The 23,378-nt window shown below is 45.3% G+C and overlaps 1 protein-coding gene across 3 annotated transcripts in view; it reads right to left on the bottom strand.

Moving 5' to 3' along the window:
• Positions 1–969: 969 nt before the first annotated feature.
• SCRN1 (secernin 1) overlaps positions 970–23,378 on the bottom strand; it is a 72,296-nt gene continuing 49,887 nt past the window's right edge. For all 3 annotated transcript variants that reach the window (XM_025378705.1, XM_025378707.1, XM_025378706.1), the window contains 4 exons: positions 21,636–21,830; positions 17,819–17,984; positions 7,313–7,493; positions 970–4,987 (listed from right to left, as the gene is read on the bottom strand). In XM_025378705.1, coding sequence (XP_025234490.1) covers positions 4,829–4,987; positions 7,313–7,493; positions 17,819–17,984; positions 21,636–21,830 — 701 coding nt within the window. In that variant the 3' untranslated portion in view covers positions 970–4,828. The remainder of the gene's footprint in view (positions 4,988–7,312; positions 7,494–17,818; positions 17,985–21,635; positions 21,831–23,378) is intronic.

The following is a 23,378-nucleotide window of genomic DNA, read 5'->3' as shown; positions in this document are numbered from 1 at the left end:
CTCTGATGATCTAGACTTCCATTCTAGTAACTGTGGTAAAATACACATAAAGTCTACCATCCTTACCATGTTTAGTGTTTAATTCATTCGTGTTGTGTACATTCATATTGTTGTACAACCGTCACCACCATCCCTCTCCATAACTCATCTTGCAAAACTTTCTGAAACTCTATACTCATTAAACAGTAACTCCCAATTTCTCCCCCACACCAGCCTGAGCAACCACCCTTCTAATTTCTGTCCCTATGATTTTGACTGCTCTAGGTACCTCATCGAAATGAAACCATATAATATTCGTGACTGGTTAATTTCACAGAGCATAACATCCTTAAGGTTCATCCATGTCGTAGCATGTCAGAATCTGCTGCCATTTTTTTTAAAGAATGAATAATATTCCATTGTATGGATATAACACATTTTGTTTCTCCATTCTTCCATCTGTGGATACTTGAGTTGCTTCCAGATTTTCGCACTGTGAATAGTGCTACTATGAACATGGGTGTGCAACCCTCTCTTCCAGACCCTACTTTCAGCTCTGTTGTGTATACCCAGAAGTGGGATTGCCCGATTACAGGGTAGTTCTATTTTTAGTTTTTTGAGCAACTCCATACTGTTTCCCACGATGGATGCACTGTTTTACATTCCCACCAACAGTGCATAAGGGTTCCAATTTCTCCACATCCTCACCCACATTTGTTATTTTCTGGTTGTGGTTTTTTGTTGTTGTTGTTGTTGTTGTTTTTGATAGTAGCTATCCTGATGGGTGTGAGGTGATACTTTGTTGTGGTTTTATATTTAAAGACTGAATTTACCCACAGAACATTACATAATGCAAGAAACTGCTGAACTGACTGTTTACTGAATATTCCAGCCAGAAAAATATATCTCTTCTCATACATCTTCTATGTTGTGACTGAGGCCCACATTTATTTACCAGACACAAAACAGAAGAGGCCACTCCACTGGATGTTAATTTCAGGGTTTTTTTTATTGTATGCTTGATGCATTTAGAGACAATTCCAAGGGCAAGCACTGGATAGGGATATTATCTGCTTTGTAGATATTTGTACAAAAGACTGTTAAGACTACATGGGCAGTTCCCACTGCAGGAAACAATGATTTTTTTTTTTTTTTTTTTTTATTATTCCCTGCCAATAGCATTTTCCGTCTAACACATTTAAATTCTCACAACATAATTGCAAACATGTACATATTGGTTCCCACGAGAAATCTGCAGGTGACATTTGGGCATGTTTGGAGTCAATCAGATAAAGCACATTATGACAGAAACCATAAGAGGGGAGCTGGGACCTGGGACCTGGGACTGTGCAGAATGAAAAGCCACGGCTACGGGAAGCATAAGCTTGTGCTGCAACAGCACGTGCACATGACCTGCCACTCCTGGCCCTCCACGGGGCATGCCCAGCGAGGGCGCCTCCTCCCTCCCTCCTCCACGTGCTTCCTTCCTAAGGCTGAGAGCTCAACTGAAGACCTTCCTCAATAAACGACAGAGGGCTCTTCAGTCAGCAATGCAGTTAGTGGTTTCATGACAGACACACTGGTACCAGTGTGTGCTTCCCTGCAGAACCAGCCAGACCTGTATAACACCTGTACCAATGTGGGATGACATCAGCTAGGAAGCAAAGTAATTTGCCTGGTTGATGATTATTTTTTATACCTAATGATTCACCCAGTAGTAAGGATCCCCACAGCTAAGATCTAATGGGCAAATACCTGCTCTGTTAGTTTATAAGAAAGACTCGTTCTAATAACACCGGGTCTTATGTTATTGGGCACCAAGGAATCTCCATAATTTCGATTATATCTTTATTCTACCTAAAGTTTCAAAGCACCTCCAAGAATGAAAGGGTACTATTTCTGCTTTGCTAATTTACTCCTGCCAGAGCTTCTGTCCTTGAATATGAGGGCTATTTTCACCTATAGTCAATCCCATCTATTAGACAAGACTAGCTAGCTTATGTTTGGTTATAGGGCAACGGAGTGGGGGAGAGATTCTGTCCTTTCTGGCCATGGCTTCTTTCTGCACAAGCATGCTCAGCCCCCACCCCAGTCTGAAAAGATACACAAAGGGTCTCCTAGGAAGCTACTTATACACTGTGACCCTTGAACATAATTTTTGCATTTCATCTTGAATATTCATGTCCCCCATACTCCTTCAGAAAAACAATCCCTGGTCAACAAATTATTCATGTAACAAGCATTTTTCCAAAGCAAAATCTGTTGGGAACATTTAAAAATGAACATTCCTCACCATAACAGCCTGCTCGAAACCCAACAACCTATTTCCAGCTGTTAATATAAGTACATAAAATCCCTAAAAGTAAGCGCAGCCACATCAGCAGATTCTCTGCTCTCTTCTTCTTTCTCCACCCATTCCAATGCACAACTGTCCACCGCACTTAGAGACCACTTCCAGACCCGATGGGAGCTGCCACGCCCCTTTTAACTTTTGCCAGGCTGTGCCATGCCCTCTAGCGGTAGGACTAGGACATCACAATTGTGGTGCAGAGTATTAGCATTAGCCAAGACAGCCCTCAATTAGGGCTGCCTTCTTTAAGAAGCTTGACCAAGGTCCATGTCCCCTAACAGAAGTAGCCATTGTGTTTCCCAATGGGTAATGACACAAAGCGGTAGGGTTATCCATGGCCTTTGGCCCACAGAAATGAAACGAGGCTTCTATGTAATTAATTCTCACTAGACTTCTTTTGGTCAAATTCTGAATCACCTTGGTTATCTCAGACATATTAAACTGATGAGACATTTCATAGTAGGCGAAGGTGAAATCACGCAGTGAAATTTAGAGCAGCTTTCTGCATCATCTTGCTTTACATAGCCACTTGGAACATGGACTTGGGAGGGGAGAGGGACCTACGTCACCCTTGAACCTCACTTCCCCCCCCTTAAGAGTGATAGAAAGACACTTTTAGAATAGCCGCCCCACCTAAAAGGACAGTCTAAATTCACCAACAGTGAGAGCCCAGGCCAAACCTTCGTGAAGTTCTTAGCAGCTACAGGCCACCATTATTGGTTGCCGTTAACTCTGTCAGCTGAAATTGTCTTCCCATCGCCCACAATGTGTGGTTAATGATTTTATATACAGAGTTTACAAAACTGCTGAGCAAAAAGCTCATGGCACTCCTATACTCATGCTCTTGGAGAGGTGGTAGAAAAAAAGAATGTGTTCTGATAAAACCTCTGAGCCTCACTGTTCACATCCATGTAATGGGGCTGGGTCCCCCCAAATCTCATGATACAGCTTCTGGGAAGGAGTTATTAACCCTGTCACTTCCCAGATTGCTGATACTCACAATGTTTCCATTTGCAGATTCCTGCCAAGAATGAGGCGGCAGGATTAGGCCCCACTGGTGCTCTCCCACTAGCTGCTGTATTTACGTACACTTCTGTTCATCATCTCTGCCCATTTCAGGAGTGGCTGAGAGCTTGAATAGGTGGCCGTAAGCTCCCCACCACCACCCCGCGCCCAGTGCAGCTACCCGCCTGAATGAAGGCAGCTCCTGGGACATGAGAGGTGTGAGGAGTTGGGGGAAGATCCAGGGAAGTCAGCTGCTTTGTATTTGGATTTGTGGGATGTAATGGGCTTGGCAGGAAGGGTGGGGCCTGAACTGGTATCCTGCAGAGAAATGCTTCTATATCCATCTGTTACCTCCTTGCCCTCTGTCTTCCCAGTGCTAAGCCCATCTGGTCTTCCTTGCATGCTTTTCTATGCTCTGATGGTAAGTCAAATCCTTTAAGTGAACCCGACATTGGAAACAAATCAGTTTAATTAAAGTCTCTCTGCTGAGATAACGTAGTGACTGCTAGGATTCCAGCTATTTAACTAGAATCTAAATAGTCAAGAGTTCCTCTTTTTCTTTCCCTCGTGAGCAGAGTGAGTCACCGCTCTGTGGGTGGAACTGTGCCATAAGGCCATTCAATCACTCCTGGACTAGCTGTTGGTAACTAGACTGGGAATCATTTCTACACAAGGAATCCTGCGGTGGTTGTGCTGCTGTGTAGGGAGAGCTGCCTCCTGGGACATCCATGCAGGGATTCAGAAGGCCACCAGCATGGCTACCTCTGAATCTCAGAAGTGAATAGGTTCTAGCTAATAAATGATCAGCTCTCCTGTACGTGGAAGCAGCTCTGCAGTCCACCACACGTAAGCACAGTGCACGGAAAATGGGAAGACAGCTTCTTCAGAAGCCCAGGATGTAGGAAGGAGCCAGGACTGGAGAGGGGTCCCTTTCTTCCTTCCCACTGGTCCTGTCTCCCGGAAGACACCTGTGGAGACACTGTGCACCACAGGCATGCACTCACAGGAGGCAGGGAGGTTCCCCTGGGCAACACACACGAGAGCCCTGTGTGTGTGCACAAATGCCTCTTGTTAACCTGAAAGAAATCGCTACTGAGGGAAAGACTAAGACTTCAAAAGAATTTGCTTTTCCCGCCAACTCGGCACTGTGGAGCCTGCCTTTCAAGGCTTGATGAACTCTAGTCCTCTTGTAAAAGGCTAATGTGTCCATTGCCACTGAAATACAATAATAGCAGCTTAAAATCCACAATTAGTCACACAACCGAACAACAGGCAACGGGATACATGTTACACTGCACAGGAAGGAGACCTACATTGCAGAAGGGGACACTGTGAGATTCAAGGCGGAACACAAGGTAACAGTTTGATCTGGCTTCGGAAAAGGAGGCCACATCTTAACTTTCTCATTTTACTCAAACAGGAGAGTGGTTTGTTTTGCTGGTAATTTAGTAAGGTGGGAAGTCTTAAATAAGAAGGGGAAAGGGAGCGCTTACTTCACTTAAAGAACTTAATCTCTGTGTCAACACAGTCATAGAAAAGGTCCCCCACTTCTGCAGGGTCCAGGGGCCCGGAGCTGGTCAGGATTTCTTCCATGGCTTCCAGGCCTTGCTTCTCCAGCTCCAGCATGGTGCTCCTCAGCTTGCGACCTTGCTCCTGAGGAAGGACACGACGGCTTTAGGTGTCAGCAAAACAGCGGGGGGCATTGCAGCAGACACTGAAAGCCTCTAGGGGGCCAGCTGGCTTCCTGCTCAAGGTCCTGTCCTCCTCACACTCCGTTTCTCACACGACTGCCGCAGGGATTGTTCTAGAATGCCAGTGTGGTTATGTCACTGCCTGACTTAGAACACTTGCACAGCTTCCTGCTGCCTTTAGGACAAAGCTCAGATCCCAGAGTGACACTGAGGGAATGCTTCCCCTGCATCTCCCTACTCCTCAGCTGGACTGAATTCACTGCAGCCCTCTGGCCTCTGATGCTGTCTCGCCCCTGCACAGGTGGCCCTGCCCTCTGGAGGGCCGTCCCCTTCCTCAGCGCTTGGTCGACGTGCACCCATCTTCAGTCTCCTTGCAAAGCCTCTCCTCTTCCCCGCACAGTGCCACACCGTTCCCCCTGCCATGGGCGCTGTCTCCCACCTTGTGCTGGCTTGCCTCTGCAGCTGTGGTCCCTTGGATGGGAACCAGGCTCATTTCTATCCTCCAGTGACTGGGAGGGCACTCTCAAAAAATGTTCATTGAATGAAAAAAAAAAAAACCATGGATCAATGAATAAACAGGTGCCATGTCTCTCCCCTGTTCACTCTTTTTCTGAGATGGTGAGTTCACTTCTTCCATGGGACTCACTCATTTACGGCAGGTGATAGTGAAAGCTTCCATTTGCCCCACGAGTCCCAGAACTGAGAAGCTGCTCTCACCACCCGCCCACCACTGCGCCATGCAGCGTCCCGTGGCTCCACCTGAGAGTCGTTTCTAAATTTCAAAACCCACCAGCCTCAGCAGTCTCATCTCTTTGAACACACAGCCCTTTCTACCTCTTCATTCGAATTAACCAAATATCCACCACACAGCGACAGTTTTCATCTACGGGGGGCTTACGGCCATCCACCAAGAACATAAGCACCGTCAGGAGCTACTGTGGACAGCCCTGCAGAAAGCGCAGTTGAATGCAGTGGCAGCTTGCATGCTTGCCATCTTCTGCCAGGCTTTGCAGGCTGGTGGGGAGAAGAGATGTAAAATACCTGGGCGACCTTTACGTGTTTAATGGTCTCTTCCGTGGAAGAGCAGGCCAAGCTCTCAGAAAAGTGAGACAGCCCTTCTCAGAGATGCTGTCTGCAGTCATCTGGATGGACTGCTTGGGTTTCCCTCTTGATACCCTTTTTCTATAGTCCACCATGTCAAATGCAAGAGGCTCACCCCATCCACAGCACCAATTTATACAAAAAGTCCTCCTTTTGGGCCCTTCAGGCCAATTTGGACCTACCTATTAAAAGCGGTTACATAAATAGTTGGGGAAAACTGATGAGTGTCTAACAAACACATTCCTTCTTCCTCTCTTCAGCAAAATACAGGCTTGAATTTTATATCAAGTCCATCAGGGGTGGCTGCTGTGGACACACTGGGTGCTGTGGAACGTGCTTTGGGGGGTTTTCTTGTTTGAATTGATGACTTATCACTTTATTAACAAAAGGTATGGGACTGGGGAGAGCTGCACTTTGAAGGATTACTACTTCTTTTTTAAAACTAGGAATATGAGGCCGGGCGTGGAGGCTCATGCTTGTAATCCCAGCACTTTGGGAGGCAGAAGCAGGCGGATTGCTTAAGCTCAGGAGTTCAAGACCAGCCTGGCCAACATGGTGAAACCCTGTCCCTACTAAAAATACAAAAAAAAAAAAAACCCCAAAAACAAAAAACCCTAGGAATACGAGAATATTTTCTAAAACTATGTTTGTACTATGGTAAAACATATGTATTATAACATAAAATTTACCATTTAAAAACTTTAAAACGTACAGTTCAGTGCATTAAACTCATTCACAATGTTGTATGACCAGCACCACCAGCCATCTCCAGAACTTTTTTGAAACAACATATCATTGTATCTTTAAATAAAATGTTGCCAGCAAATACAACTTTTTACCCCTGAAAGTACATAAATAATTTTACACAGTATGTAACAGTTATCCCTACTGTACTGCATATTCCTATTATTCCTATGTAAACAGTAAAGGTAAGTAAGATACTCAGCCTCCTGAGTTCCAGAGTAACGTGAGAAGGAGAAGCTTTGTCTTAATTTGGTTTCAAGAGCCTGGGCAGGAAAATGAACACCAGCTTTCTAGGAAAGGCCCCGGGAACCTGGCCTCCGGGAGGAGCCTGGCCACACTGGATGGGTGTGGGGAGGGTCTCCCTTGTCATCTGCTTCCCTGCCTCCTTCCTCGCTGACCTGGCCCGCCCGCCTCCGCCTCCGTGGCCCTCGTGCAAGCTCACCTGATCACTTTCGAGGATGGCACGTGCCCACTCGTGGGCTTTGTACAGCTCATGCCGGCGGTCTGGCTTCTCCTGGAACCGAGGCTCCTTTTTGGCAGGGTCGTCATCCCCAAAACAGGGAGACTGTGTTTTGGGGACAAGTTTTACGTCATCCACAAAGATGAAAGGCTTGAATATGGATCTGGAGAGGAAGGAGAGGCACTTCAGCCAGGCAGAGGTTAGGGCCCAGGAACAGCCAGAGACTATCCTTTTATTCAGCAAACATTGCCCAAGCCAACTTGTGGGAGGTGGTGGGTGGTGGGTGTGGGTGATGGCTGGGTGGGTGGTGGGTGGTGGGTGTGGGTGATGAGTGGGTGGGTGGGTGCCAAGAGAGACATAACTGCATGTTTTAGTCGCTATTTTAGTAAAACTAGCAGTCATTTACAAGCTGCAAATTCCTCTACTTACAGTAAAGAGACATCAAAACAGACTTCCTTTGTTCTGAACCATTTGAGAGGACTCTTTTAGCAATAAAAAGTGAGGCAAACAGTGTTCTGAGAAACGGTGCAAGGAGCCATCTAGCTGAGCGAGAGGTTTGCCTTTTTTTTTTTTTTTTTTTTTTTAAACCGTGGTCTGAGAAGGAGCCTCCAGGAAAGGAAGGGTCTTTTGGTTTGGATTTGTTTTTAGTTTCTTCTGAGGTTCTACCTTACTGAAAAATCTATGGACTATCTCTGACAGACCCAAGGAGGGGACAGAGTAAGAAAGATGACAGAAGAGGCCTTGGAGGGTGCGCACCACACAGAAGTCCGGTTGTGTGAGAGAGCTAGCACAGGGCACAGCAGGTAGCTAATGCCCTCCGGCTCTCTTCAATTCAGTTCTCAAGCAGGATGGATGTTATCTTCAGGAAAATGGCTGTGCGCATGCCTGCATGTGTGTGTACTTGTGCAAGTCTAGGACACATCACCACACACACACACACGAGAGCCACGCATATAAACAGCTGTGGCCTGGGATCCCAGGCCAACAGGGTGAGGGGCCAATACAGCTGACTGTAACACCGGGGAGACAGCCTTATCCCACCCTCCCTACACCCAGAGGAAACACTGCTGGATGAGAGGGCTGCTCCCGGCAGGCATGGGCACCTCTGGGTCCCAAGGATTGCCTGTTTTCAGCTGTACCATGCGGCAGCACCTGCAATAACAGCAGGAGAGAAGGAACTCCCCATACGTGCCCCATATGTACAGGCTAGATTTGTCAGATTTGGACATTTTTTTCTCCTCTCAACAGGTGCACTGTGGCTCATCCTGGGTACCTCAAGTGGGCTAGAGGTGAGCTACGATGTTGATTCCCTCAGCCCTGGGGCATCTGGGGCTTGAGGAAGCCAAGGCAGCCTTGCCAGTGTGCCACACAGGTATTAATATTTTCAGGTATGGGCCAGGTGTGGTGGCTCACACCTGTAATCCCAGCATTTTGGGAGGCTGGGGAAGGCAGATCACTTGAGGTCAGGAGTTCGAGACCAGCCTGGCCAACATGGTAAAACCCCGTTTCTATTAAAAATTTTTTAAAAATTAGCCAGATAGGCCGGGCGCGGTGGCTCACGCCTGTAATCCCTGCACTTTGGGAGGCCGAGGCGGGCGGATCATGAGGTCAGGAGATCGAGACCATCCTGGCTAACACGGTGAAACCCCGTCTCTACTAAAACACAAAAAATTAGCCGGGCGCGGTGGCGGGCGCCTGTAGTCCCAGCTACTTGGGAGGCTGAGGCAGGAGAATGGCGCGGACCCGGGAGGCGGAGCTTGCAGTGAGCCGAGATCGCGCCACTGCACTCCAGCCTGGGCGACAGAGTGAAGACTCCGCCTCAAAAAAAAAAAAAAATAAAAAAAAAAAATAAATAAAAATTAGCCAGATGTGGTGCAGTGCTCCTGTAATCCCAGCTACTCAGGAGGTTGAGATGGGAGAATCGCTGGAACCTGGGAGGCAGAGGCTACAGTGAGCTGAGATCATGCCATTGCACTCCAGCCTGGGTGACTGAGCGAGACTCTGTCTCAAAAACAAACAAAACAAACAAACAAAAACTATATTCAGGTATGCCATGACCTGAAAAGGGACTGGAAGCCAGTAACCCTTGCTACCCAATTTTGTTCTTGGACTTGCAGCAACAGTATTGGCTACAGAACCTCAGGCCCCACCCTGTCCTGCTGAATCAGAATCTGCATTTTTAATAAGATCCCTGTGGATTCATGACATATCCAAGTCTGAAGAGCACTACTAAAAACACAACAGTAATGAGATGTACCCTCTTAGGTTAGCTTTCTGATGTTGCCATGGGACAGGAGTCTCAAGTGAGAAAAGAAAGACACTGATCACAATATGCAAAATTGGGGCCCAGACTAATTTAATTTCAGTATTAAAAGCAGTAAGACCTTCGTACCCCAAGCTGGTAAACTGAGTGGTACTAGTTGAGGACTAGTGTCAAGTACTCTGCTGTTCTCTATAGGTGACGTAAATATAATTGGAGACTGGGCCCATCCTCCAATCCACTGGGAAGCACAAGGCATGCCAGGCTGCGCCCACCTGCTCAAAGTCAAGCCCTGCCAAGAACCTTCCCTCCCCAGCCATCATCAAAAGAAGTCCCCCCTAAAGACACAGGGGAACTATCCTTGCACAGAAGGAACACACACTTCCACTTCCTACAGCCCTTGAAAATAAATGATTGCTCCACCCCTCCACTGAGTGTTGAATGAATGGCTGTTGAATATGAAAAAGGAATTATTGCAAAACCTAAAACTGTTTAAACCAATTTTGACTACATGAAATTGAATTCTCTAATTGGTGAGTCAGTTGATTCTGCAAAAGGGCTGCAGATGGAGCGCTCACTGAAAGAGGGCAATGGAGCAGTGGGGAGGAGGAGGGCCAGGAGAGAGCACGCCTAGTCATCCACAACCAGCTGCCTCCAGGCTACCTCTGGGCTCTGACAGCAGGACTGCCTCACAACAGGCAGGCATCCTACCCTTCAGGACCAGACAGCACTAGGGGTTTCCTGGGAAGTCAGTGCACGTCACATCAGCAGCATCAGCCTCCTTGGCTGGCACAGAGACCCTTCAGTGGTGGACAGGCCCGCGGCTCCCGCCCAGCAGCCCAGTCAGCTCGGTTCTCATCTTCTCAGCTCCAGGGCCCTGCGCTGGGCAGAACTGGGCAGAGCCAAGACTCCCACCCGGGCTGTTAGGCTTCACAGTGGGGCTGGTGCAGGCTCAACACCTGGCAGCCAAGGGAACTGCGACCACGCCCTCCAGCGGAGCCCACTGAGCAGGCACCATGCAATGCTACTTCATTCAATCCCCATGCCACTCCAAAGCCCACTCCAAACCCAATGGGAGCGGTATCTTTATCAGGAAACCTGCCATTTCACCCCTAAAACCTCAGTGCTTCCCTTACTGTGCATCTCAGGTCTCTTCTGACACAGAACCCCTTGGGAAAGCCATGCCAAGAAGTGAGGGAAGGGAACAGCCTGGCAGCACCGCTGGGCGGAGCTACCTCCCGCAGGGCAGGGCAGGTAACTGGGCTGGGACTTGGAACGGGGGTGTGAGTCCCTGCTCTGCCTCTGACCCACTGTGGGCCCATGGTTTTCCCTCTCTGGCTCTCGTCTGACTACAGTGATCTCAACAGTCCCTCCCAACTTCTACAACTAGTTTATTTCTATTTCTGTCATGAAGCTTGTAAACTGGTGATGCCAGCTTCAGTAAGCTCATGCTGACCACAGTCACGGTCTTCTGTATCCAATAGAGGATAAATGCCTAGTAAAAACTCAGAATGCCCTATGTGATGTCACCTTAAACCCACCCCAAGCTCACTGGAATGGAGAAGTTAATCAATGAGGGTGTCTGGTGGCTTTTCTAAGAGAAGAGATACCATAAGTTTGTCCTTCTCATCTAGCCATTTTAGTTTAAAAAGAATACATAATAAATATGAGGAGGTTCCCAAAATATTCTAAAGCAGCCAAAGCTCTCCAAAGATTTTTTCAAAGTTTAGTATATTCAACTAATAAAAAATATAAAGCCTAAATGTATTGAGGTGGTTAAAAGCTTGAGATTGAATAAATAAATAAGGATATCTAAAAAATAATAACTACATGAAATATTAACAAAAATTATTGCTGATAATAATTGCAATATTAATATTTGCTTAAACCAGGATGTGGAAATTATCTATAATTCAGGTTTTATCATTTGTGTCTATGTACCCAGAAAAGGGGAACGGGGGTAACTCAGTGGTTCCCAAACGTTTTGATTTCTTGCCAATCTTTACAGAAAAACACACTTAGAATTCCAAATAGGTAAGGAGATACTCTGACATTTTCCCACAGGTGAGCCACAGATGGTAGCTTCTTAAATGCTACTTTAATTAATAAAAGCCCGTTAACAGATACACCCACTGTCTCTACCACGTACAATTAGCAGATACACCCAACCGTGCCCAGCCCACCTGACCAGGATGAGGCCCACTTCATCACACGCATGGGATGCCCCCGAGTGTCCCGCGGACGGCTTGGATGCGGAACACAACTGAAAAGGCTCCAGAAGGCTGATTCCGCCTCTGTCCTCAGGGCTGACTCTCAGACCGACCTTTGGAAAAGTCACCAAACCCTGGGTTGGGAATTTGCCCCAGTCACTCAGCCTTCTGTGGTGTGGTGTGACAGGAATACAAGCTGATGGGCCCAAAAGGACAGAGTGCTTCCAATGGCGAGGCGTAGCCCAGCAACCAGTTCATGAGGAGGTTCAGAGCTGGCTGAGCTACTTTAAAGGGACCTTGTGGGGGGCAGTTAAACTAATGAGACCACGAGCAACACTAAAGGAAGCCTCCCTTCAGCCTTCAGCTCTCACGAAGACGAATCTAAGGGCTGAGGCACACAGTCCCATGACACGATGCACAGCGTGGCCTTGCAAGCTCCGTTGCAGAGATCTGCAGAATTTTAGCCTTGAGTGACAATGTGAGGCACAGCCAAGAAACATACTCCACTGGACACACCGTTCCCTCATCTGTCCCTTTTTCCCTCTAAAGCCTTGTGAGGGAGGCAGCATGCCAATGCAAAAAAACTATTTTCCAATCATTTGTTTTCTCATTTTGGAAGAACAGCAATATTATCATGAAAATCTCTAACATTTTATAGCACAGCATAATTCTCAAAGCATCTGCATTCAATTCTCATGGTACTCTTATTCATTCATTCATTCATTCAGCAAATATGTGTTGAGTCCTGGCGGAGTACCAGATGCTGTTCTAGGTACTAGGGATACAGCAGTGAACAAAGAAGGGCAAACATTTCTGTCCCATTTTACATATGAGATGACTGAGGCTCACAGAAGCTAAGTGCTTTGTCCAAAATCACATTCCTACTAAGTGGCAGATCTAGAAGTAAATTCAGATCTAAATGCAAGGTCAGTTTTCCCCACTACCTCTCACTCTTACATTCTTCTGTTAGTTTTTCCATACACCTTGCACTACTGCAGAAAAATAAAATACTTCTTGTGCTTTAGAATTTATAATTTAATATCAGTGGCTAGCCAACAGTGTTGTCCTCCAACATGGCTCTGCTCTTACTGAAGATGCAGAAATTCTCTAAACAACAAACCAGGCTGATCCTGTGACCTGGAGTTCCTGGCAAATCTACCGAGGAGAGTTAGCACAGAAAGAACAACACAAAAACCCCTGTTCAGAGGAAGCTGCCCACATTTGAACCAATCTCAAATAAACCTGCAATACCAAGTTTCTCTCAAAAACGCAGGTGCCCCTCAGAGTGGTTCATCTATGTTTATTCCAGCTTCACTGTGAGCGACTTTAATCATAGAGTCAAAGTCACACCTGGGTCCCATAAACATACACACTTTCTATGTGCCCACAAAAATTAAAATAAACCAAAAAAAAAAAAAAAAAAAAAAAACATTTAAAGTCACACCTGGCTGAAAGCAGAACTAATCCATGAAGGGAGTTTCCATTTTAAAGGGAAAGAGAACCAGTACTTTTGAAGCACTGAACAGCCTTAAGGATAGTGGGCTGGATTCAGAGGCTCTGGGAAGTTTTGAAAAGTCAAACGTGTAGGACAGAGAGAGGAGACGACTGGTGTTGGAAGAATTCAGAATGGAATTGGAGGGGTAGGCACCACGTAGCCTAGGGCCTTCAGCTCTGTGTCTATCTGTGCAGGCTGTGCCCCACGTGGCTCCAAAGGCTGCATGAGTCATGCTGACCAAGGCTCATAATGTTTGCTCCAGTAACAAAAAGCTGTTTCTGACATTTGAATTATCTAGATGGTAATGTCTTGGCCATTTTAACTTCTCAATTTAACTTCTCAAGATTAGTACAGTGGCCCAGCACTTTGGGAGGCAGAGGCAGGTGGATCACCTGAGGTCAGGACTTCGAGACCAGCCTGGCCAACATGGTGAAACCCCATCTCTACTAAAAATAAAAAATTAGCCGGGTGTGGTAGTGGGTGCCTATAGTCCCAGCTACTCAGGAGGCTGAAGCAGGAGAATTGTTTGAACCCAGGAGGCGGAGGTTGCAGTGAGCCAAGATCGCGCCACTGCACTCCAGCCTAGGTAACACAGTGAGACTCCATCTCAAAAAAGAGAAAAAAAGATGAGTACACTGAGAGGAGAAGAGGAAGAAACAAAGAAAACGCACACATAAGTAAGGAGGTGGGGTGGAGGGGAATGTCCTGGCATCTCTCCAGCACCCTGCCACTAGTTAAAGTGGCTCAGACACGCTATTTTCTTAGAACTTCTACGTTCTCCCCGCCTTCTGGTTTACCCATCCTGTATCTTGAGTATTTATTTTATTTTATTTTTGAGACAGAGTCTCACTTTGTCACCCAGGCTGGAGTGCAATGGCTCAATCTCAGCTCACTGCACCATTTGCCTCCCAGGTTCAAGTGATTCTCCTGCCTCAGCCTCCAGAATAGCTGGGATTACAGGCGCGCGCCACCACGCCTGGCTAATTTTTGTATTTTCTTTTTAGTAGAGACAGGGTTTCGCCATGTTGGCCAGGCTGGTCTGGAATTCCTGACCTCAAGCGATCCACCCACCTTAGCCTCCCAAAGTGCTTGGGATTACAGGCGTGAGCGGCCACACCTGGCCTGTATCTTGAGTATTTATTTGTGTATTTTCCTGCATGTGGGGGCCTCTCAGTGGTTTACTGGTCTAACAACTACATCTCTGAAAAAATTAGCTCAGATTTATGGCATTTGCCAATTTCTGTAGTGTAAATACCCTCACTGTGGCCCATTTCAAGGGGCCAATGACATCACCACATGTGGAGTTGGGAAGAGAGGCTCTCTTCACAATCAGCTCTCCGTGGTTCCAGCACACTGTAAGACTCCGAATTTCACACTGTCTCACAATGCTAAGGTACTTCTCTACTCCTCCCCGCTCCAATTCTTCACATCAATGAAGCCTTAACAAGTGCTGGCTTCCTAGGAAATGGTTTCCAAAGGTCAGAACCAGTACACTAAAGCCAATCGGTGTCACTCTTTGAATGACTGTGGCACACACTGACTCCGCACAGTGTTGATGTGATGGAATTTGCCTTCTCAATATTATTAAGTGAAGAACTTCTGCATCTCCCTCAAGCATTCAAACTCTGCCTTCAGCATCTCCTTCCACCTCTCAACCTTACATAGTACCTAGCACATAGTAGGAGGGAGGGAAGGAGGGAGGGAGGGGAGGGGAAAAGAGGATGTGAGCGCAAATCATTTCAAGGAAAAGATCTATAATTAATACAGTGAGAAAAGGACAGAGAAGTGTCCAGGCAGGCAGACAACAGGAAGATCATGTTTTTTGGTTTTAACATTAACTGGGAAGGGTAAAGACTAAAGTGTGGTTCTTTTCCAAGTCCGCTACTATGAAGCGATTTCTAACAGTTTTAGCATTAACAGAAGCCAAAATCTCCCTAATTTTCTTGCCTAAAAATCTAAGAAAAAGTAATTATGTTTCTTGCTGACAAAATACAATAAGTCGAGCATGCTCAATTACAGAGAAACACTGAAATGTTGAATAGAAAGAATAACAACGTATGACAGTTCTACAGTCACGGTAGGAAATGCAGCTCTTTTACCATGGAAGATAATAATGAATGTCTTCCAGAAGGGTCTTAATCTTCTATAACACAAGGTCTTTGAAATTAATTTAACCATGAATAATTTTCTTTTAAAAGCACTTAAAATTTTTTCGTTTTAACTACCAGAAGGCTATTGCCCAGCCATTGTTACAACTGGATTAGGCTGTGTCCTTCAGCCTAGGAAGTAGAGTTCCTTTACATCAGTATCCTGGGCTCACAAGGCCCTGTCTCCTGAGCACAGTTAGAGCCAGTATCTGAGACATCAGGAACAACAGGAGTTGGTTCAGCTCAACCCACTCTTTGAAAGGCTCCTGTTCCCTAAAAAGCCATGCCCAAATACTTTCGCAGAGCATTCCAGACACCTGAAAATAGAACTCCAAATATCTGTATGTACCCCTGTCACCCAGCAGGGTCCTCACAAGGGGCTATTGAGCCACTAGCATTAGGGGAGCAAACTAGGTCACAGTTCAGGAGGAGGGCGGCCCAGACACAAGGGGAAGACGGAGCCCCAAATCCGCTGGGCCAAAAAGTGGGTAGAAGGTACAGCCATGGAGCCCAAGGATTCAGAACTGGGAGACAAAATCAAGGGAATAGCAACTGGACTCACACAGGAGGAGCCTCCTGAGAGGCTGCCAGGAGCAGCGTCGAGCAGTTGAGGCTCACTGATAAAGGCTGACAGGGGTGCCACGGGAGGGTGCTGGGTTTGTTTCACAGAGGGGCTGGGAGTAGAGGAGCAATGGGCACCTAGTGACCAGCACCATCTCTGGGAGGATGCACGGCTCTAGCCCGTGGTCATGTGGTTTCATGCCTCTCTGCCTTTGCACGTGCCGTCCTCTCCACCCAGACTGCTCTTCCTGCTTTTTACCTAACGAACCCCTACTCTTCCCACAACGCCCAGTGCTCAAGAGCTCTGTCCTCTGTGAAGCTTTCCCCTTCATCATCTCATTTGTGCCACCATTTTCCTTGTACACACTTCATCCATGGTATACAACAAACATAATATTTGGTACACAGTAGGTGCTTAGCGTTTGTTGAATGAATGAGTGAATGAAAAACTAAGAACAGCTAATACTGAGTTCCCCAGTCAGGTCTGGTTAGAAAGATCTATTGACATTGGCAGTAGTTTAAAAATGAGGCCAAAGAGTCACAAGAGGCGCTTCACTTTTCCCCTGAGGCATCTAAGAATCAGTCCCTAGCAAGATGCAATCATTGTCTTATATTCCTGAAACAGTAAAAGGAGAATAAATATTTTCAGCTGCAAAACGAATGAAATGTAATACCAGCAAATACCCTGGAAGCAGATTCAAAGGTTTAACAAGCTGACTTTCAGTGATAATGATGATCAGCCAATGGAATACCCAAAAAAACACCAGAGAACCTACTGGAATAGGCAGCCTTCTAGAACCTTGCAGGCTGAGGATCCAGACTTACCTGACAGATTCCTAGGTCCACCTCAAAGATTCTCATACAATAGGTTTCAGTCAAGGAACCTGTATTTTTTGAAAACTCCTCCAAGTGATTCTAGCAATGAACAGATCTAGAAACCACTGGACAGCTGGTTCTAAGCTACTGATGACGTGATTCCTGATATACATGACAGAATGTTCCTGGGGAGAGGCGCTGCTGTCTGCCTGGGAGATCAGAGATCGTCTTCATAAATAATCGTAAAATCTACTGTGTATTGACTTGGATTATCTCATTTAATCCTCCCAACAAGCATGTAAAGGTAGGAGCTGGTATTATCCCCATTGTACAAATACAGAAACTGAAGCTTAGAGAGGTGAAATAACTTATTCAGCTACTATGGGGCAGAGGTCGGATTCAAAATCCTGGCAGGCCATTCTAGAGGCTGCGTTCTTTATCCCTGTGTAATGCTGCCTTTTTGCTGAAGTACAAGGGCAGAAAGCAACCCCCTAAACCACAATGTCTTAAAGAGGGGCCAGTACACGTGAAGTTACTTCCATCTGTATTGCCTCTGAACTGTTTTATTCTCTAACTCACAGGAACTGGTTGTTCTGATAAATCATGAGCATTCCCACATCTCTCTGTCTCGCTGTGTTTTGTTCATTTCTGTATCCCTCATGTACCACACAATGCTTGGCCCATGATATACACTCAGTAAATATTTGATATTAGGTTGGTGCAAAAGTAATGGTAAGGACCACAATTACTTTTGCACCAACCTAATAAATTTAAAAGAACTACTAGATTCCCTGACTGTCATAAATACTACGTGACTAAAACCAAGGAATTCACTTAATCAAAGCCCTTGGTGCTACACTGCCCACAATGAGGCTGACTGAAAAATGTGACTTTGTTATCCAAGGGGAGGACATGGTCAGGCACTTACTACGCACTTGCTGAATGAGCTTTCAAGGGAAGCAGTCATGTTCTCCCTATGTGACCAGGCCTCGGACAAACCTGGAAGGATCGGGGGTCCCAGTGAAGTAGTGAATGCACGGAGCGCTTCTATTCTGCGGCAGGACAGACACTCCACTGGCTGTGGTGAGGAAAGACTCGGAGTCTATGCACACTCCACTGGCTTTGTCCCGTAAGGTGTTCATCATAGTCTGCACTGTGATGCTTTCTGCAAAAACACGAAAGACAGACAAATGGAAAGAGTAGATACAACACAAAACTGTGGCGGGCCACTAACTAAAATCCATTCACTCTGTTCTCTTTTTAGTAATAAAAACTCTGAAATTATATCTGGGACTATAATTACCAAACTACAGAGTCTATTTCCCCACTTCCCTTGTGACTATATGTGGCCATGTGATAAATGTTGATCAATAGGAGACAAGCAGAAACAATGTGTGCAATTCCTCATCACACCTAAAAACAAGGTATGTTTGCCTTTTGTTTGTATTTTCTCCCTTCCTGCCAACTAGGAGATGCAAACAAGTGGACCACAAATGGAATTCCTGTGTTGAGTCACAGTAACCAGCCATGGACTGGTCATATATACCTGAACTGTAAAATGGGAGAGAAATAACCTACTATTTTCTTTAAGCCACGTTAATGTGGGGTGTCTTTGTTACAGCATTTAGCTGTACCTCAATCAGTACAATAACTCAATAGACATCCACAAGAAAGTATGCACAATCTACTACGCACAGTCCACCAAGCTCGCTCCCATAAACTCTTGCTGGTCAGAGTCAATACTCTATTTGGAGAATGTCCTCTCTGCAGTGGGAAATATATGCACAGAGAGGCATTTAGAATATTCAGAGCCATTAGGACTGTTGGCTGTGACCACAGATAAACAGATAAACAAATCCTTGATTACATGAGATCCCATTTCTACAACTTCCCCTGGGTTATAATTTGTTAAAACACTATTTCAGTCTGTGTTCACCATGATGGAACTGAAGCATCACATGGAGAGAAGGTTTGTTGGCACATTCACATCCTCTTTATAAATCTCTACTTACATGTCATACCTAGAAATATTAACAACAAATCCTTGATTGCTTCAACTGTCCAGTGTTCAGATTTCCTCATTGTCTTATAAATGAGCCTATTGATTTGAATTGGAATCAATCAGAATTGGAAACGTCTGCCTCTTGTTTTTTCCCCTTGCATCTTTTTTTTTTTGAGACGGAGTCTGGCTCTGTCCCCCCAGCTGGAGTGCAATGGTGCAATCTCGGCTCACCGCAACCTCCACCTCCCAGGTTCAAGTGATTCGCCCACCTCAGCCTCCCCAGTAGCTGGGACTATAGGCATGCACCACCACGCCTGGCTAATTTTTGTATTTTTTTGGTAGAGATGAGGTTTCACCATGTTGGCCAGGCTGCTCTTGAACTCCTGGCCTCAAGTGATCCACCCTCCATGGGCCTCCCAAAGTGCTTGGATTGCAGGCATGAGCCACTGCACCCACTCAGCTTGCATCTTAGTTGTCAGAGTCATCTTTCCTGTAGCTGCGCACAGTGTAAGCTTTGCAGATGGCATCCTCATGGCATTATTTGTTGGGAACAGGCCCCCTGAAATCTAGCCATAAACTGGCCCCAAAACTGGCCATAAACAAAATCTCTGTAGCACTGTGACATGTTTGTGATGGCCATGGCGCCCACGCTGCAAGGTTGTGGGTTTACGGGAATCAGGGCAAGGAACACCTGGGCCACCCTGGGCGGAAAACCGCTTAAAGGCGTTCTTAAACCACAAGCAATAGCATGAGCGATCTGTGCCTTAAGGACATGCTCCTGCTGCAGATAACTAGCCGGACCCATCCCTTTATTTCAGCCCATCCCTTTGTTTCCCGTAAGGAATACTTTTAGTTAATCTAATACTTTTAGTTTATCTATAATCTATAGAAACAATGCTTATCACTGGCTTGCTGTCAATAAATTCATGGGTAAATCTCTGTTCAAAGCTCTGAAGGCTGTGAGACTCCTGATTTCCCACTCCACACTTCTATATTTCTGTGTGTGTGTGTCTTTAATTCTTCTGGCGCCATTGGGTTAGGCTCTCCCCGACCGAGCTGGTCTTGGCAATTATTATATTAAATAGCGTATTTGTTCCTCTATCCTCTGTATTTCCTGTAAATTAGTAGCTAGACCTAAAGGCTTTATCAGATTTACAGCTGATGTTTTGGCAACATTATTTAATATCTTTCATCCAGCTAGATTTTTAAAATTAAAACAATTTTGATTTTTTTAAAGCTCCCATTTAAAAGTGAATATTTTCTTACCTTCCTACCCAGAATATATTACATAAGTACTATAGCAAAAGTCCTAAAAGTGTTCTAGATTAAGAGCCAGGAAACATTTTCCTTCCTTTTTGTTTTTTTTTTTTAAAGAGACAGGGTCTCACTCTGTCACCCAGGCTGGAGTGAGGTGGTGCAATCACAGCCCGCTGCAGCCTTGAACCCCGGGGCTTAAAAAATCTTCCCACCGCAGCCCCCTGAGGAGCCGGAACTATAGACACGCATCATCATGTCTGGCTAATTTTGTTCATTTCTTTGGAGAGATGAGGTCTTGCTGAGTTACCCAGGTTGGTCTCAAACTGAACTCCTAGCCTCAAGTGATCCTCTGCCTCAGCCTCCCAAAGTACTGTGATTACAAGCATGCACCTGGCCTGACAGTAAATATTTCAGGTTTATGGGCCATACAATTTCTGTTGAAACTTTCCTGTTGCACCTGCTCAACTCTGCCATTATAGTGACAAAGCTGCCCCAAACAATATATAAATAAATGGGTGTGGCTACAGTCCAATAAAATTTTATTTTCAAAACACGCAGCTGCCAACAGGTCATAGTTTGCTGACCCCTGTTCTAAATGATCCAAAACTTTGGCTTATAAAATACATGCATCACCAACAAATATAGAATGACTGTTGCGGGTTTTTTGGAAGGATTTCCGCATAGGCACAAAAGAAAGAAGCTATCTAGTCACCATACATATACCTAAATATGGATTCTGATTAAGTTAATAACTAGGGGCTGGGTGTGGTGGCTTAGGCCTGTAATCTCAGCACTTTGGGAGGCCAAGGCGGGCAAATCCCTGGAGCCCAGGAGTGTCAGACCAGCCTGGGCAACAACATGAGACCCTGTCTCTACAAAAAAAAAAAAATTAGCCAGAAATGGTGGCACATGCTTGTAGTCCCAGCTACTGGGATGGCAGCAGGGGTGCAGCTGAGGGAGGATCACGTGAGTTCAGGAGGTGGAGGCTGCAGTGAGTCGAGATTGTGCCAACACACTTGAGCTTAGGCAACAGAGTGACACCCTGTCTCAATAAATAAATAAATAAATAAATAAATAAATAAATAAATAAAGTTAGTAACTAGTTGGCGGATGGAGTGGCAACAATTCAACTCATCAAGTGTCCATGGAACAAAAAACTATACAGGGGGCCCTTAGATGAGTAAGAGACAACACCTCTGCCCTTAAGACCCAGCAGGCTAGTATAGCAGGGGAAGATGAGTCAAATATATAACTAGTGATGTAAGAGGATGGCTGCAATAAGTACTACAAAAGGCAACACAATGACATCAGAGATTAAAGGAGAACAACATGGGTAGGAGCAGGAAACCTCCAGGGATGAGGAAGCACCATGTAAAAATAAATACAAGTTGTTTTCTTGCCTGCACATCAGGGACTTTTAGCACAAGCTGGTCTTTACATACAAGGGCTATTCTGTATTCCTCTTTGTTCACCCTTCTAAGTTCAGACAAGTTCTCAGAAACAGCTGCAAGAGAAAGGGTTATGAGAAGGAGAATCGTGAGGGACAGACTAACTCACCTTCTTGTTTTTCTAAGCTGTCTTTGCCAGCACCGCAGTCTAGATGATCCTCAACTGGAGAAAAGACTTCGGAAAAATTGAACTCGCCCTCTCCTGTCCACCAACCTTGGCTCTGAGCGTAACTCCTGAGTTCCGGATGCTCTGCATCCATCTTAGTGGTGAGCGAAAGCCGATTGCAAATGCACCTCACTCCCTCTGCAGAGAGTGCAAAGCCCCATTAGTTAAAAATATACTTATAAAGACTTAATCGAGAAATGGAAATTTATAGGGAATCCTTTCCCTGAAACACTGACTTTAACCACAGGGAGGAATCCGTTTAATTTCTGAAGAGAGAAGCAGACAATCATTGAGCCTCTTTCTAGGAGACCTCCTAAAAGGTCTGACCAGTCTTGACTGGGCATTATCACATTTTAAATGAGCAACAGTCACTTTACCCATCTTAAAAGCATAATCAAGAGGAAATATGTAAGGCTCTTCATTTTGGCTAAATAAGCCCCAAGCATTCATTAGTTACACACAAAAAAAGGGACAGGTGCTTTGAAAGAGGTACTGAGCTAACAAGACTTAGCCATCCATAAGAGTGTCCTCTATAATAGAGAGGCTGTTCCTCTACAGCAATACTCTATCGCATCTACAGAAAGCCCCCTCCCTGAAAAAACACTTTACATCCCCACTCCTTGCCCAAATATATATGGTTTTTTTAAAAAAAATACAAATCAAATACTTCATTCAACTTTTTTTTCAGGTCTCAACATTTAGAAAACCACATGGCAATGATAACGAATCTTTTTAAAATAACTGAATATATTCATGAATATATGTATGTCTGGGTACATGTGCGTGCGCACGTGTGTGTGTGTGAGATAAAGTGTGTGTGTGCGTGTGTGTATGTGTTTGAAAAATCTATGGGAAATTTTTTCTTATAAAAATAGAATTGTGACTAAATAAGTCTAGAATCACAAATGCCTGCATTCTGAGTATATTCCACGTTGATGAATGAGGGCTTAGACCAGAAACTCTCCTACCAGCTGGCCGGCTTGCTATGTCTTCTTCGAAGCCTGAGCTGCAAATGCACACAGGACAACTCAGCCTTCCAGCTTCAAGATGCTGTCTAGGGCACAAACACTAGGAAGTTATCAGCGCTAGCTTAAAAGGGCCATTCCTGTTTGCTGCTTCCAGGGAGCATGCTGATTTTCCAAATTCTTGGAGAATGAAGTGAGATAAAGAACCTAAACTACAAGCTACAGGAAAGCCATCACTGCCTGAAAACCAGTTCCTAGAGGCAGGATCAGTGCTGGACTAAGTTCTTTCAGTATGTTTTGCTTCACTGATTTACACTTCCAAAATAAGCATTCCTGGCTGGTGGGCATTGGTCCTTTGTCATTTATCTTTTCAGAGAGGACCATACAAGTACAATTATAAACAATTAAAAATAAAAATCAGTTTTGGCCTAAACAAGTGATTTTGACATCATTCATACTAAGCTATTAAAAAAATACTCTTGAAAGTGACTCTAGAGATATTAGTTTCCCCGTGGGCAGATTTATAGCAGGCATTTGCTTTCAAGAATGTTAGCCTTTGGGAGACAGAGTGCATTAAATCTTACTGCAATCCATCACACCGCTGCTGGGATCAGACGACATGAAGTCAATGAGTCCAAGAAATGGCTGGGGTTCTTCTTTATTTAAATATTTAGTTAACTAACGGCAGAATTCATTGTGTGTAATTTTTTAAGCTACATTG

The sequence above is a fragment of the Theropithecus gelada genome, chromosome 3 (assembly GCF_003255815.1).
Source record: "Theropithecus gelada isolate Dixy chromosome 3, Tgel_1.0, whole genome shotgun sequence".
NCBI classification, from domain to species: Eukaryota; Metazoa; Chordata; class Mammalia; order Primates; family Cercopithecidae; genus Theropithecus; species Theropithecus gelada.
Note: the sequence above shows the minus strand (reverse complement) of the source record. Positions and strands in the feature narration are given on the sequence as shown.